At 44.2% G+C, this 13161-nt stretch overlaps 1 protein-coding gene across 1 annotated transcript in view; it reads left to right on the forward strand.

Moving 5' to 3' along the window:
* LOC113824812 (cadherin-like and PC-esterase domain-containing protein 1) overlaps positions 1–12429 on the forward strand; it is a 25689-nt gene extending 13260 nt beyond the window's left edge. The window contains exons 9-17 of the mRNA XM_070116270.1: positions 214–403; positions 1012–1192; positions 1993–2119; positions 2924–3060; positions 3616–3836; positions 4545–4646; positions 6331–6418; positions 7549–7695; positions 9718–12429. Coding sequence (XP_069972371.1) covers positions 214–403; positions 1012–1192; positions 1993–2119; positions 2924–3060; positions 3616–3836; positions 4545–4646; positions 6331–6418; positions 7549–7695; positions 9718–9840 — 1316 coding nt within the window. The 3' untranslated portion in view covers positions 9841–12429. The remainder of the gene's footprint in view (positions 1–213; positions 404–1011; positions 1193–1992; positions 2120–2923; positions 3061–3615; positions 3837–4544; positions 4647–6330; positions 6419–7548; positions 7696–9717) is intronic.
* The last annotated feature ends 732 nt before the right edge of the window (positions 12430–13161 follow it).

Below are 13161 nucleotides of genomic sequence, written 5' to 3' on the forward strand. Positions count from 1 at the left end.
ATAATCATTCCTCTTCTACAAAAAACGATCGATAGCTTTTATAAAATGACAAACACAACAGAACTTCTATATATTTGTCATAGTTATTCCTCTTCACGTAGTTTTGGCTAAACGTTTTCTTTGACATATGGCTATAACATATTTACTGTAGTTACCCCTCGTTCTCGAATCTGCTTATCCGTTCTCTCTGACAAGTACCGTTTTCTATGACAGACCCGGCCACTGCTCCATACCTCCAGAGGATCGTCCTTCTACCTGAGGTCGACCTCAAACCCGCTTTCACGCCTCTTGTCACGTCCTACTGGGCAGAGGTGGAGTACGAGCTCATTACAGTTCAAGTGACAGGTGTGGCGCTTCACTGCCAGGCTGAGGCGCGACTTGAGGACAAATTTGGGCCGTCGACGTGAGTTTAGAAATGAATTGTAGTTTGTTGTGGTGTAAAACGGATTGTGTAATATGTGAAGGAAAGATATTTTTACTAATATAATTGTTCTCTTTCTATCTGTCTGTCTGTTTGTCTGCCTGTCTGTCTGTCCGCCTATTTATCCATTTATTTCTCTCTCTCTCTCTCTCTCTCTCTCTCTCTCTCTCTCTCTCTCTCTCTCTCTCTCTCTCTCTCTCTCTCTCTCTCTCTCTTACTCTCTCTCTCTCTCTCTTCCTCTCTTACATCCCCTTTCAATTCCATCCATCCATCTTTCCACCACCTCTTGTCAATCTCTCACTCCCTCCCTTCCACCCTCCTCTCTCTCCCACCTTCCACCCTTCCCTTTCCCTTCACTCTCTCCTCTCCCACCTTCCATCCTCCCTCTCTCTCCCACCCTTCCACCCTTCCACCTCCCTCACCTTCCTTTACCCCCCACCCCCTCCCTCTCTCTACCTCCCCCACCCTTCCCTCATCCTTCCCTCTCTCCTCCCCCACCTTCTACCCTTCCCTCTCTCTCCCACCCTTCCCCCTCTCCCCCTCCCTCACCCCCACCCCCTCCCTCACCCTTCCCCCTCACCCTCCCACAGGCTAGTGAACTACACCCTCGGTCTGGGGGACAACCACCTCACCCTGGCCGTGGTGGACATCGCTCACTCCGAACCTTGGACACTCAACACCTACACCCTACACCTCACTCGCCGCTCGCCCCCACGCCCGCGGCCTGACGTCGTCTCACGCCCGCATCACCAAGTGTGCGCGCTTATACAGGTGAGTGGGTGGAGGAAGAGGTGGGAGGGTGAGGGTGAGAGGGGGGAAGAGGTGGGGAGCAGGTGGGAGGGGGGAAGGAGAGGGGTAAAGGAGGGGGGAGGTGGGAGGGAGAGGGTGAGGGAGGGAGAGGGGTAAAGGAGGGGGGAGGTAGGAGGGAGAAGGTAAGAGACAGAGGAGAGGGTGGTGGGAGGGAGAAGGTGAGAGAGGGAGGAGTAGGTGTAAGGAAGGAGAGGGGGTCAAGAGAGTGGGGAGGTGGGAGAGAGAGGGAGTAAGGGAGGGGAAGGGTGAGAGAGAGAGGGGGGATAAGGAAGGAGAGGGTGAGAGGGAGGAGGAGGTGGGAGGGAGAGGGTAAGTAAAAGAAAGAGTGTTGAATAGGAGAGTGTATGTAGGAGCTTGCAAGGGAAAGTAAAAAAGAGAGGGAGGTTAAAATATATATGTGTGTGTGTGTGTGCGTGCGTGGGGGTGCGTGTGTGTGTGTGTAGTGTTAGTGATAGTATGTGTCCGTGTTACTATTAGTATTACTGTGCATACGTACGTGTGTGCATATATATACGCCACAATCTAACACCACGCCCCCTCTTGCCTCCCCCCCCTTCAACGACCCCCTCTACAACGCCACCCCCCCCCTGCAACGTCACCCCCCTGCAACGACCCCCCTGCAATGCCCCCCCACTGCAACGACCCCCTTGCCTCCCCTTCAACGACCCCTACAACGCCACCCCCACCTCTGCAACGACCCCCTGCAACGACCCCCTTTTCAACGAGCCCCTCTCCCCCCGCCCCTTGCAACCCCCCCCCAGGAGTGCGAGCTGCGCATGTCCCCCTCGGAGCCGTGCGGGTTGAGGGTCGAGTCTTCCTTCACCTCGTGGGCGGCTTTCCTCGCCCACGCCCAAGCTCTCAAGCCCTGTAGCCAAGGAGACGCCCACGGTGAGTCCAATGGGCTTTTGTTGTTGTTGTTTTGGTTGTTTTTATTATTGCTGCCTTTATTATTCATTTTCTTTCTTTAATTACTTTCTTTAATTACTTTCTTTGTTATTGTCATTGATGATAAAGGTGATTATGATTGTGATACAGATGGTAATGATCATAATGATGAAAATTATAGTAATAATGATATAATTACATGGTTATAATTGTTATTTTCTATCCCATCCTACCCACCCTACCCCAACTCCCCACCTACTCTCTCCCCCCCTCCCCTATCATACCCCCACCCACTCCCTCCCCTCCTTAACACTCCCCTATCCGCCCCTCCTCTCCCCCAACCTCCCCGTCCCCTACTATTCTACCTCCCTACCCCCTCCCCTACTATTCTACCCTCCCTACCCCCTCCCCTACTATTCTACCCTCCCTGCCCCCTCCCTACTATTCTACCCTCCCTACCCCCCTCCCTCCTTCCCACCTCCCCACCTACCCCTCCTCTCCCCCAACCTCCCCGTCCCCTACTATTCTACCCCTCCCTACCCCCTCCCCTACTATTCTACCCACCTCCCCACCTACTCCCTCCCTCTCCCCCAACCTCCCCTGTCCCCTACTATTCTACCCTCCCTACCCTCTCCCCTACTATTCTACCCTCCCCACCTCACCCTCCCCAACCTACCCCTCCTCTCCCCAACATTCCCCTCCCCTACCCCCTCCCTACTATTCTACCCACCTCCCCTCCTCTCCCCCCAAACCCCGTCCCCTACTATTCCACCCTCCCTACCCCCTTCCCCCCCCCCTCCCCCACAGGTCGCTGGGTGGTGCCATGCGGCTGGTGCCTCGAGCGTGCCACCTGCGATTGGACGAAGGCAGTGTGGCAGCCGTATGTCTGCTCGCACCGCCCCCTCTCCCGCCCGGGCCTCCAGAAGTGTCTCCGAGGGAAAACGGTGAGAGAGAGGGGAAGGGGGTTGGAGTGGTTTGAAGAGATGGAGGGGAGGGGGGAAGGTGGAGTGGGAATTTTGGGGGTGATTTTTTTTTTTTTTTTTTTTTTTGAGGGTTTTAGTCTGTCTGTCTGTTTTTTTCCTATCATTCTCTCTCTTTCTTTCTTTCTTTCTGTCTATCTCTCTCTATCTCTGTCTCTCTTTCTTTCTCTTCCTCTCTCTCTTTCTCTGTCTGTGTCTCTCTTTCTTTCTCTCTCTTTCTTTCTCTCTCTCTCTCTCTCTCTCTTTCTCTCTCTCTCTCTCTCTCTCTCTCTCTCTCTCTCTCTCCCTCTCTCTCTCTCTCTCTCAGTCTCTCGGTCTCTCTCTCTCTCTATTTATTTATCTATCCATCTCAAGAAAAAGGGTCAGAGATTATCATCCTACCTCTGGCACCATTTTTCCCAACTCCACCATGCCCTTCTTTTATCAATTACTCATACATCATCACACCTTCCTCTCCACTCCCTCTTTCATCCCCGCCTCCCTCTCTTCCCTTCTTTTATCCCCCCTTTCCCTTTCCAGCTCGTCTTCCTCGGCGACAGCACCAACCGCGGGATGCTCTACGCTCTCGTGGAGAAGGTCAACGGCTCTCTGACCTCCTGGGACAAGACCCACGACTTGAAGGTCATCCGGAAGGTCAGCTCGGGTCACACCAATTTCGCCTTCGCTTACTACCCGAAGTTCTGGCTGCCCTCCAACCAGCGGCCGGTGTTCGATAAGACGCTCTATCAGCTGTTGCTCAGGTGAGGAGGGTGGAGGAGGGGAGGAGGGGTAGGGGAGGAGGGAGGAGGGGAAGGGGAGGAGGGAGGAGGGGGGATGGGTGTTGGTGGGTGGATATGGTGGGTGGGTTGTGTGGAAGAGGTGGGGCAGGCAGATTGTGTGTGTGTGATTATTTGATATATATATGTCTATAAGGTGAACAAAAAATAGAACACCAAACATAGCAAATATAGAATTCTGTCAAGCAGTTCCCAAACAAAAAAACAATATTTCTCCCCCCAAAAAAAAACATATATATATAATAATAACAATAATAATAATAATAATAATTAATAAATAAAGGAATAAATGAATGAAAATACCCATCACTCATCATCTAACCACAGTCCCCATTTTCCTGTCCCCAATCCTCCTCCCATCCCATTTCTCTATCCTTTATCTCTTTTTATCTCTTATTTTCCCTTCCCCAATCCCCCTCTCATCCCATTTCCCTTTTATCTCTCTTTATCTCCCTTCCCTCCGAATTAAGCCCCACTAACCCACCCTTTCTCTCCATAATCTTTCTCTCTTTTATCTCTTTATCTCCCCACTAATCCACCCTTTCTCTCTATTACCTTTCTCTCTCTTACCTCCCTTTCCTCCCCACTAGTCCACCCTTTCTCTCCATAATCTTTCTCTCTCTCTATCTCCCTTTCCTCTCCGCTAATTCGCCCTTTCTCTCTCGTCCACAGAGCGGGTCCCTTGCAGAACAACAGCAACACGGTCATAGTGGTTGGCGGTGTCCACTGGCTCGCTGTGCAACACTTGCACATTCTGACTTCGGTGTTGCATAGGTAGGAGGAAGGGGGGAGAGAGAGACGGATGGGGGGAGGGGAGAGGGGAGATGGGAGGAGGGATTGGGAAGGAGAGGGATGGGAGGGTAGGAAGGGAGGGAAAGGGAGGGAGGGAGGGAAGGGGGGTAGGAAGGAGGGATTTGAGGGAAGGGAGGGAGGAGGGAAAGGGAGGGAGAGGGAGAGGGGGAAGAGAGGGAGGGAAGGGAGGGAGAAAAGGGAGGAAAGGGAGAGGGAAGGAAGGAAAAGGAGGGAGTGGGGTGTAGGAAGGAGGGATAGGAAGGGAGAGGGGAGTAGGAAGGAGGGATTTGAGGGAAGGAGGGAGATGGGAAGAGGGATATTGGAAGGAAAGGGAGGAAGGGAGAGCGGAGTGAGGGAAAGGAGGAAGGGAGAGGGGAGGAGGGATTTAAGGGAAGGAAGGGAGGGAGATGGAAGAAGGGAAAGAGAGGGAGATAAATGGAGGAAGTGAGAGGGAGAAGGGAAAGGGTGGGAGATGGAAGAGGAAAGGTAGGAAGAGAAAGGGAGGAAGGGAGAGGGGAGGAGGAAAAGGAAGGATAGGAAGGGAAGGAAAGGGAGAGGGAGATAGAGTGACTGACTGGTATTGCTATTATTGCTGTTATTATCATTATCATTATTGCTGTTCTTATTGATATTGTTATCATTATTGCTGTTATTGCTATTGTTGTTATTATCATTATTGTTGTTATTGTTATTGCTATTATTATTATCATTATCATCACCATTTTTAACATTAATGTTCATTTTCTCTTCGTTATCATCCTCATTACTTTGTTATCATTAGCCTCATCATGATTATTCTTATATTTGTTTTTATTATCCACCACCATCATCATCATCGTCATTATTATTGCTATCTATCTCCTTTATCACTATCTTTCGTGATTATTCCATTCCCTCCTTCTCTCATTTCTCTTTTTATCATCGTTATCACTATCTTTATCATGATTACTCCATTTCCTCCTTCTTTCATTCCTCTTTTTATAATCTTTATCATAATTACTCCATTCCCTCATTTCTCGCTTTATCATCGTTATCACCATCTTTATCATGCTTATCCCATTCTCTCCTCTCATTTCTCTTTTTATCCTCGTTATCACCATCTTTATCATTATCATTCCATTCCCTCATTTCTCTTTTTATTCTCGCTTTTACTATATTTATCATTATTATTACATTCTCCCATTTCTCTTATTATCCCCGTTTTTACTATATTTATTATAATTCTTCCATCCCCTCCTTCTCTCATTTCTCCTTTTATCCTCGTTATCACCATCTTTATCATAGTTATTCTATTCTCTCATTTCTCTTTATATTATAGCTATCACTATCTTTATCATAATTATTCCTTTCCTTTAATTTCTCTCTTTATCATCGTTATCACCATCTTTATCATGCTTACCCCATTCCCTCCTTCCCTCATTTCTCTTTTTATCATCGTTAGCACTATCTTTATCACATTTATCTTTCCATCCTCGTTATCACCATCTTTATCACGCTTACTCCATTCCTTCCTTCCCTCATTTCTCTTTTTATCATCGTTAGCACTATCTTTATCACATTTCTCTTTTTATCCTCGTTATCACCATCTTCATCACATTTCCCTTTCCATCCTCGTTATCACCATCTTTATCATGCTTACTCCATTCCCTCCTTCTCTCCCCCACAGAGAGGGTCTCGAAGGAGCTCAGGTCGTCTTGAAGACCCTGGGGGCGGGGTTTCACTCGGCGGCGCCTGGGGTTCACACGGTGACAGCGGTGAGTAGGGGTTGGAGGGGTGGAGGTTGGAGGGGGTGGAGGGGTGGGTGGTGGTGGGGGAGGGGTTGGGGTTGGAGGGGAGGGGATGGGGTTGAGGGATAGGTGGGGGTTGGGGGAGGGGGTTGGGGTGGGTGGGGAGGTGGAGGGGGTTGGGGTTGGTGGGGTTGGGGTGGGGTAGGGGAGGTTGGGTGGGGGAAGGGGGGTGGTTGGGGTTGGAGGGTGGGTGGGGGAGGGGGTTGGGGGTTGGGGTTGAGGGAGGGGTTGTGGGGTTAGAGGATATTTACAGGGGTGGGGGGGGCATGGAACAATATGACTATTATTACTTGGAATTAAACTGGATTTTGTCTCACGTACAATACTTACAGATTTACAGAGAAATTAAACTAGATTTTGTCTCACAATACTTACAGATGATCGTTTCTCGTATTAGTCAATCAATAAAAAAGTGTTCTTGGCTTTTAGTTATTAAAATCATTATACTATCCATACAACTATTCATAATTGAGGCTGAAAAGAGGATAGGCACTGAATAGGGAAATTGAGATTGTCATTGTTTGGATAGGAGAGGTTGAGAACTACTGGTTGGTTCTCTCTCTCTCTCTCTATCTATCTATCTGTCTATCTCTTTCTCTCTCTCTATCACTCTATCTATCTATCTCTTTCTCTCTTTCTCGTTCTCTTTCTCTTTCTCTCTCTCGTTCTCTCTTTCTCTCTTTCTCTCTCTCGTTCTGTTTCTCTCTCTCTCTCTCTCTCTCTCTCTCTCTCTCTCTCTCTCTCTCTCTCTCTCTCTCTCTCTCTCTCGCTTTCTCTCTCTCTCTCTCTCTCTCTCTCTCTCTCTCTCATCTCTCTCACCTCTCCCTCTCCCTCCCTCCCACCCTCCCTCTCATCTCTCTCACCCTCTCACCATCCCTCCCTCCCCCTCTCCCTCCCCACCTCTCTCACCCTCTCCACCCTCTCACCCTCCCTCCCTCCCTCCCTCCCCACCTCTCTCACCCTCTCACCCTCTCACCCTCTCACCCTATCCCCTCCCTACCCCCTCTTCCTCCCCACCTCTCTCACCCTCTCACCCTCCCTACCTCCCTCCCTCCCTCTCTCATCTCTCTCACCCTCTCCCTCTCTCTCTCCTCCAGCGCGACCATTCCCGTCTTCTGGAACATTCCCGATCCTTGTCTTCCTACGCCAGGCACCGGGGTTATCATGTCGTGGACACGTTTAACATGACCTCGGCGAGATACAGGCACTTCCTCCAGGGCAAGTGCGCGTGCCATTTTCATCAGGTGGGTATGGTGGGTATGGTGGGTTGTGTTTGTGTGGTGGGTTGGTGGGTGTGGTGGGTGTGGTGGGTTGGTGTGTTGGTGTGGTGGGTATGGTGGGTATGGTGTGTGTGTTTGGTGGGTATGGTGGGTTGTTTGTGTGGTGGGTTGTTGTTTTTGTGTGTGTATGGTAGGTATTGTGGGTTGTGTTTTTTGTGTGTGGTGGGTTGTTGTGTGTATGGTGGGTTTGGTAGGTATGGTGGGTATGGTGGGCTGGTGCGTGTGGTGGGTTGTGTCTGTGTGTGGTGGGTGTATGGTGGTGGGTATGGTAGGTATGGTGGGGTGTGTCTGTGTGTGTGTGTGGTGGATATGGAAGGTATGGTGGTGGGTATGGTAGGTATGGTGGGTTGTGTTTTTTTGTGTGGTGGGTATGGTAGGTATGGTGGGTTGTGTTTATTTTGTGTGGTGGGTATGGTAGGTATGGTGGGTTGTGTCTGTGTGTGTGTGGTGGGTATGGTGTAAGGTGGTAGGCATGGTGAGTTCTGTTACTGCGTGTGTGGTAGGTATGGTGTATGTTTTTCTTGGTGAGTATGGTGAGGTGTGTGTTGTATGGTGTGTCTTTTTGTGTATATTGTGTCTTGTGTGGTGGGTATGGTGTGTTGTATTGAAGTATGTTGCGCCGTTTAATCTCAGAAAAACAATAACTGTCAACTCACTTCGGTTCTATGGGAGACTCATGAAAACAACAAAATTGTGTTGAATTTAGCAAATTTCTATAAAAGTATTTTAAAATGAAACAATTATATATAGAGCTATTGTTTGCATATGAGATAAAAAATGCATATATATAATGAAAATACAAAACACGTGTAATCATAACCAGAAACAAGAATAAATATAAAAATAGATAAAACTATTGTTTATAGATTTTTACTAAATACAAGTATGTAGACAAAAATATATTTTTTTAATCACAAGTCTTATGTGAATCGAAATGTGGGACAGTTCCATTTTAATCTATTTCCTGAGATTAGATGCACTGTATGAATGATTTTATTCGTATGATATTTTCCCTAACCTCTCTCCACATTCATTCCTTTCCAGATATGGCAAACGTATAATATATATATATATATATATATATATATATATATATATATATATATATATATATATATAAATATATATATATATATATATATATATATATATATATATATATATATATAGCTAAGATTATGAATGAATCAAGATTTTTTTTCCTATTACAGTCAGTATTTTCAAAGAAATAGTCCACAATAAAATAAAATATGAAGTGATGCAATTTGAAAAGAATATAATATAAACAATATCCTTACTAGCATACCCTAATTTGTTAACAATATTGTATGAATGGAATACAGTATATATTTCATAATACAGTATGAATAATATATGAATTATATGTCAAAAGTCATCAAAATTGGTAATTCGTTTTAATACAACTTTCTATTCTCTCCCCTTCCCCCCCTCACATCCTTCCACTTCCTCTCTCTCACTCCCTCTTTCTCCCCATCGCCCTCTCTTCTCCCTCACTCCCTCTTTCTTCCTCACTCCTTCTTCCTCTCTCACTCTCTCTTTCTCCCACAATCCCTCTTTCTCTCTCACTCACTCTTTCTCCCCACCGCCATTTCTTCTCCCTTACTTCCCCTTCCCCTATTTTCCCATTCCCCACTTTATTATCCTCTCTTTCCCCTCTCTCCCTTAACGTCTTTCCCTCTCACATCATACACTCCCCCTCCCCCTCCATCCCCTCCCCCTCCTCCCCCCCATCCCCCTTCCCCCTCACCTCCTCCCCCTTCCCCCCATCCCCCCTCCCCTCCATCCCTCCCCCCATCCCCCCCTCACCCCTTCCCCCCCTATCCTCCTTTCCCATCCCACCCCCTTTCCCCCATCCCACCCCCACCCCCATCCCCCATCCCCCTCCCCCCTCCACCTCCCTCCACCCCCCCTCCCTCTCCTTCCCCTACCTCCTCCTTCTGCTTCCTCCTCTTCCTCCTCCTCCAGGTATCGAGCGAGAGAAAACCCGAGGGCGAGGTCCTCTATCACGTCGAGGGCGAGATCAACGAGGTTTACACGGGCATTCTCGCCAACACGATCTGCCAGCATCCCCTCCTGCCCGCGAGATGATTGAGGGGGGGGAGGAGGAGGGTTTAGCTTGTCGGTCTGGCTGTTTGTTTGTTTGTCTCTGTGTCTGTGTCTGGTTTTCTGTTTTTTTTTTGTCGGTTTTTGTGTGTTTTGTTTGTTTGTTTTTGTTTGTCTTTTTTTTGTCTTTGTCTTTTTGGTTGTGTTTGTTTGTTGTTTGTTTGTTTTGTCTTTGTCTTTGTTTGTCTTTCGGTTTTGTTTGTTTGTCTGTGTCAGATTTTTTTATTTGTGTTTTTTTTTCTTTGGTTTTTGGTTCCGTCTCTGTCATTTATTTTGTTTGTCTCTGTTTATCTGTGTTTTTGTCTCTATCTTTCTTTGTATCTCTCTTTCTCTTATGTCTATCTGTCTGTACTTTTGTCTCTGTCTGTGTCTCTCTGCTTCCTTTATATCTGTCTGTCTACCTGTCTCCATGTGTATTTTTCTATCGGTTCTTCTCTGTCTATTTATATCTCTATCTACCTCCCTTCTATTTATTTTCATTTTATTTTATTTATCTTTATTTTTTTTTATTATTTTTTTTTTGTTATATATAGCTTTATTAACGACGGTCTCAGGAGGTGAAACGAAAATAAGATAAAAAACAGGGAGAGAAAGAGAGAGAGAGATAAATAGATAGATAGATAGAGAGAGAGGGGGGGAAGAGAAAGAGAGAGAGAGAGAGAGAGAGAGAGAGAGAGAGAGAGAGAGAGAGAAAGAGACTGAGAGAGAGAGAGAGAGAAAGAGATGGAGAGATATAGATAGATAGATAGATAGAGAAAGAGAGATAAACATAAAGACAGGCAGATAATTAAACAAAATGAATTAAATCCACCAAAAATAAGATTAAAAGAGATAGATAGATAGATAGAGAAAGAGAGAGAGAGAGAGAAAGAAAGAGAGAGAGAAACCGAAAGACAGACAGATAATTAAACAAAATGAATTAAATCCACCAAAAATAAGATTAAAAGAGATAGATAGATAGATAGAGAAAGAGAGAGTGAGAGAGAGAGAAAGAGAGAGAAACCGAAAGACAGACAAATAATTAAACAAAATGAATTAAATCCACCCAAAATATGATTAAAATGATAGGAGAAGAAATACTTCAACTTTCCTAATATTACTATACGTAGTGAGAAAGAAACATAATGATAATTCACAGAAACATGTGAAAAAAATAGAGAGATATATATAATACGTATAATAAATAGTAAACAGAAATAGAATTAATATATTTGATGACGTCATAGAAAGAGAAGAGATATATGATACGTATGATATATAGTAAATAGAAATAAAATTTATAGAAAGAGAAGAATGACTTGATTGCGTGTGTTACATCAAAAAATTGGAAATTGTGGTTTAAAATATTCAAGATTATTTTTTTTAGGGTTAGAGGGAATTAAATGGAGGTTGAAGTGGATTTTAAAAGGAGCGACTTTTTAAAAGGTGAATACTTATTAGTCTTGTAAATTAAACCGGAATTTGATTAATTTATTTCAAACTAAGAAAGATCAGAATACATCGCGCACGCACTCACATGGACACGAACACGCACACGCACGCATGGACACGCACGCACGAACACGCACACGCACACACGCGAATGCACGCAAAACACGCGTACACATACACACGCGTATGCAATTAAAACACGCACACGCGCATGCACAAACGCACGCAAACGCACACGCACAAATACACGCACATACACACGCACACACACGCGCATCTTAAAGAAAGTTCAAGTTGGGTCTAGCAAAAAAAAAAAAAAAAAAAAAAAAGGATATTAACACACTTTTGTAGGATCACCATTATGTATTGTACAGGCAAGGACGAATGCGTCTACAGTGATTTTCAGAGATCGTGTGGTGGCCAGATTTTTTGTCTCTCTCTCGCTCTCTCTCATTCACTCACTCTCTCTATCTATCTATCTCTTTTTTTTCTCTCTCTCTCTTTCTTTCTCTGTCTCTCTCTTTCTTTCTCTATCTCTCTCTCCTCTGCCTTTCCTCTCTCTCTCTCTCTCTCTCTCATTCACTCACTCACTCTATCTCTCTCTTTCTCTCTTCCTGTGTGTGTTTTTCTCTTTTTGTCTTTTCTTGTTTCTTTAATTATTTGACTTTTATTTGTTTATTTGTTTTTCATTATCTATATTCATTTCATTCTTTCATTTGCTTCTTCGTCTTCTCTTTCTTTCCTCTTCCTCCTCTAACTCCTTCTTTGTCAATAATCTTATACTCGTCTTTGCTTTCTCACAAAAGTGACGTTTGTACATGTCTCCTTCTCTCTTTTATTGATCCTCCCTTTTGTTATTTTTAATCTTCTTGTTTTTATCTCTATTCTCCTTCTCTCTTCCTCTTCCTTATCCGCTTCGTTGTCGGTGCTGACACAAGCCAATAGATGTTGTAGTAATAGCAAAAGCAGTAGCAATATTATTCATAATTTATTTCTGGCAACTGTGTGAAAAAATGGAAAAGATAAATATGTGAGAGAGAGAGAGAGAGAGAGAGAGAGAGAGAGAGAGAGAGAGAGAGAGAGAGAGAGAGAGAGAGAGAGAGAGAGAGAGAGAGAGAGAGAGAGAGAGAGAGAGAGAGAGAATGGAAGAAAGAAATAGAAAAAAAAAGATAATCCGATATGATTTATAATAGATTGGTATTTCTGTTTTATTTCCTTTATAGAATTTGGTAACAGTAGGCCTACTTGTCGAGGAGTAGAAAAAATCGATTTCATGCCATCCTAATCTCAATATATATATATATATATATATATATATATATATATATATATATATATATATATATATATATATATATATATATTTGTGTGTGTGTGTGTGTATGTGTATGTATATATACACACACACACACAAACACACACACACACACACATCTATCTATCTATCTATCTATCTATCTATCTATCTATCTATCTATCTATCTATATATATATATATATATATTTATATATATATATATGTAAATATATGTAAATATATATATATATATATATATATATATATATATATATATATATATATATATATATAATATTGAATACTATAAATATTTATCATTTAAAAACAACACACACGTGCGCGCGCAAACTCGCAATAATTTCATAGTCTGAGAGCATTTGGTAGAGTAGAAACGCAAAGAAAATAATAGAAAAAGAAAAAAAGAAAAAAAAAAGGAAAAACGGCAACTCACCACGAACTATAAATAGATCAAACTGCTTGATGAAGCTACGGTAGATAAAAAAAAAAAAAAATAATAATAATAATAAAAAACGAAATATAGTTTCTTTATATAATATTTACATAGAATACTGTTC

Source organism: Penaeus vannamei, chromosome 38 (genome assembly GCF_042767895.1).
Source record: "Penaeus vannamei isolate JL-2024 chromosome 38, ASM4276789v1, whole genome shotgun sequence".
In the NCBI taxonomy this organism is placed as follows: Eukaryota; Metazoa; Arthropoda; class Malacostraca; order Decapoda; family Penaeidae; genus Penaeus; species Penaeus vannamei.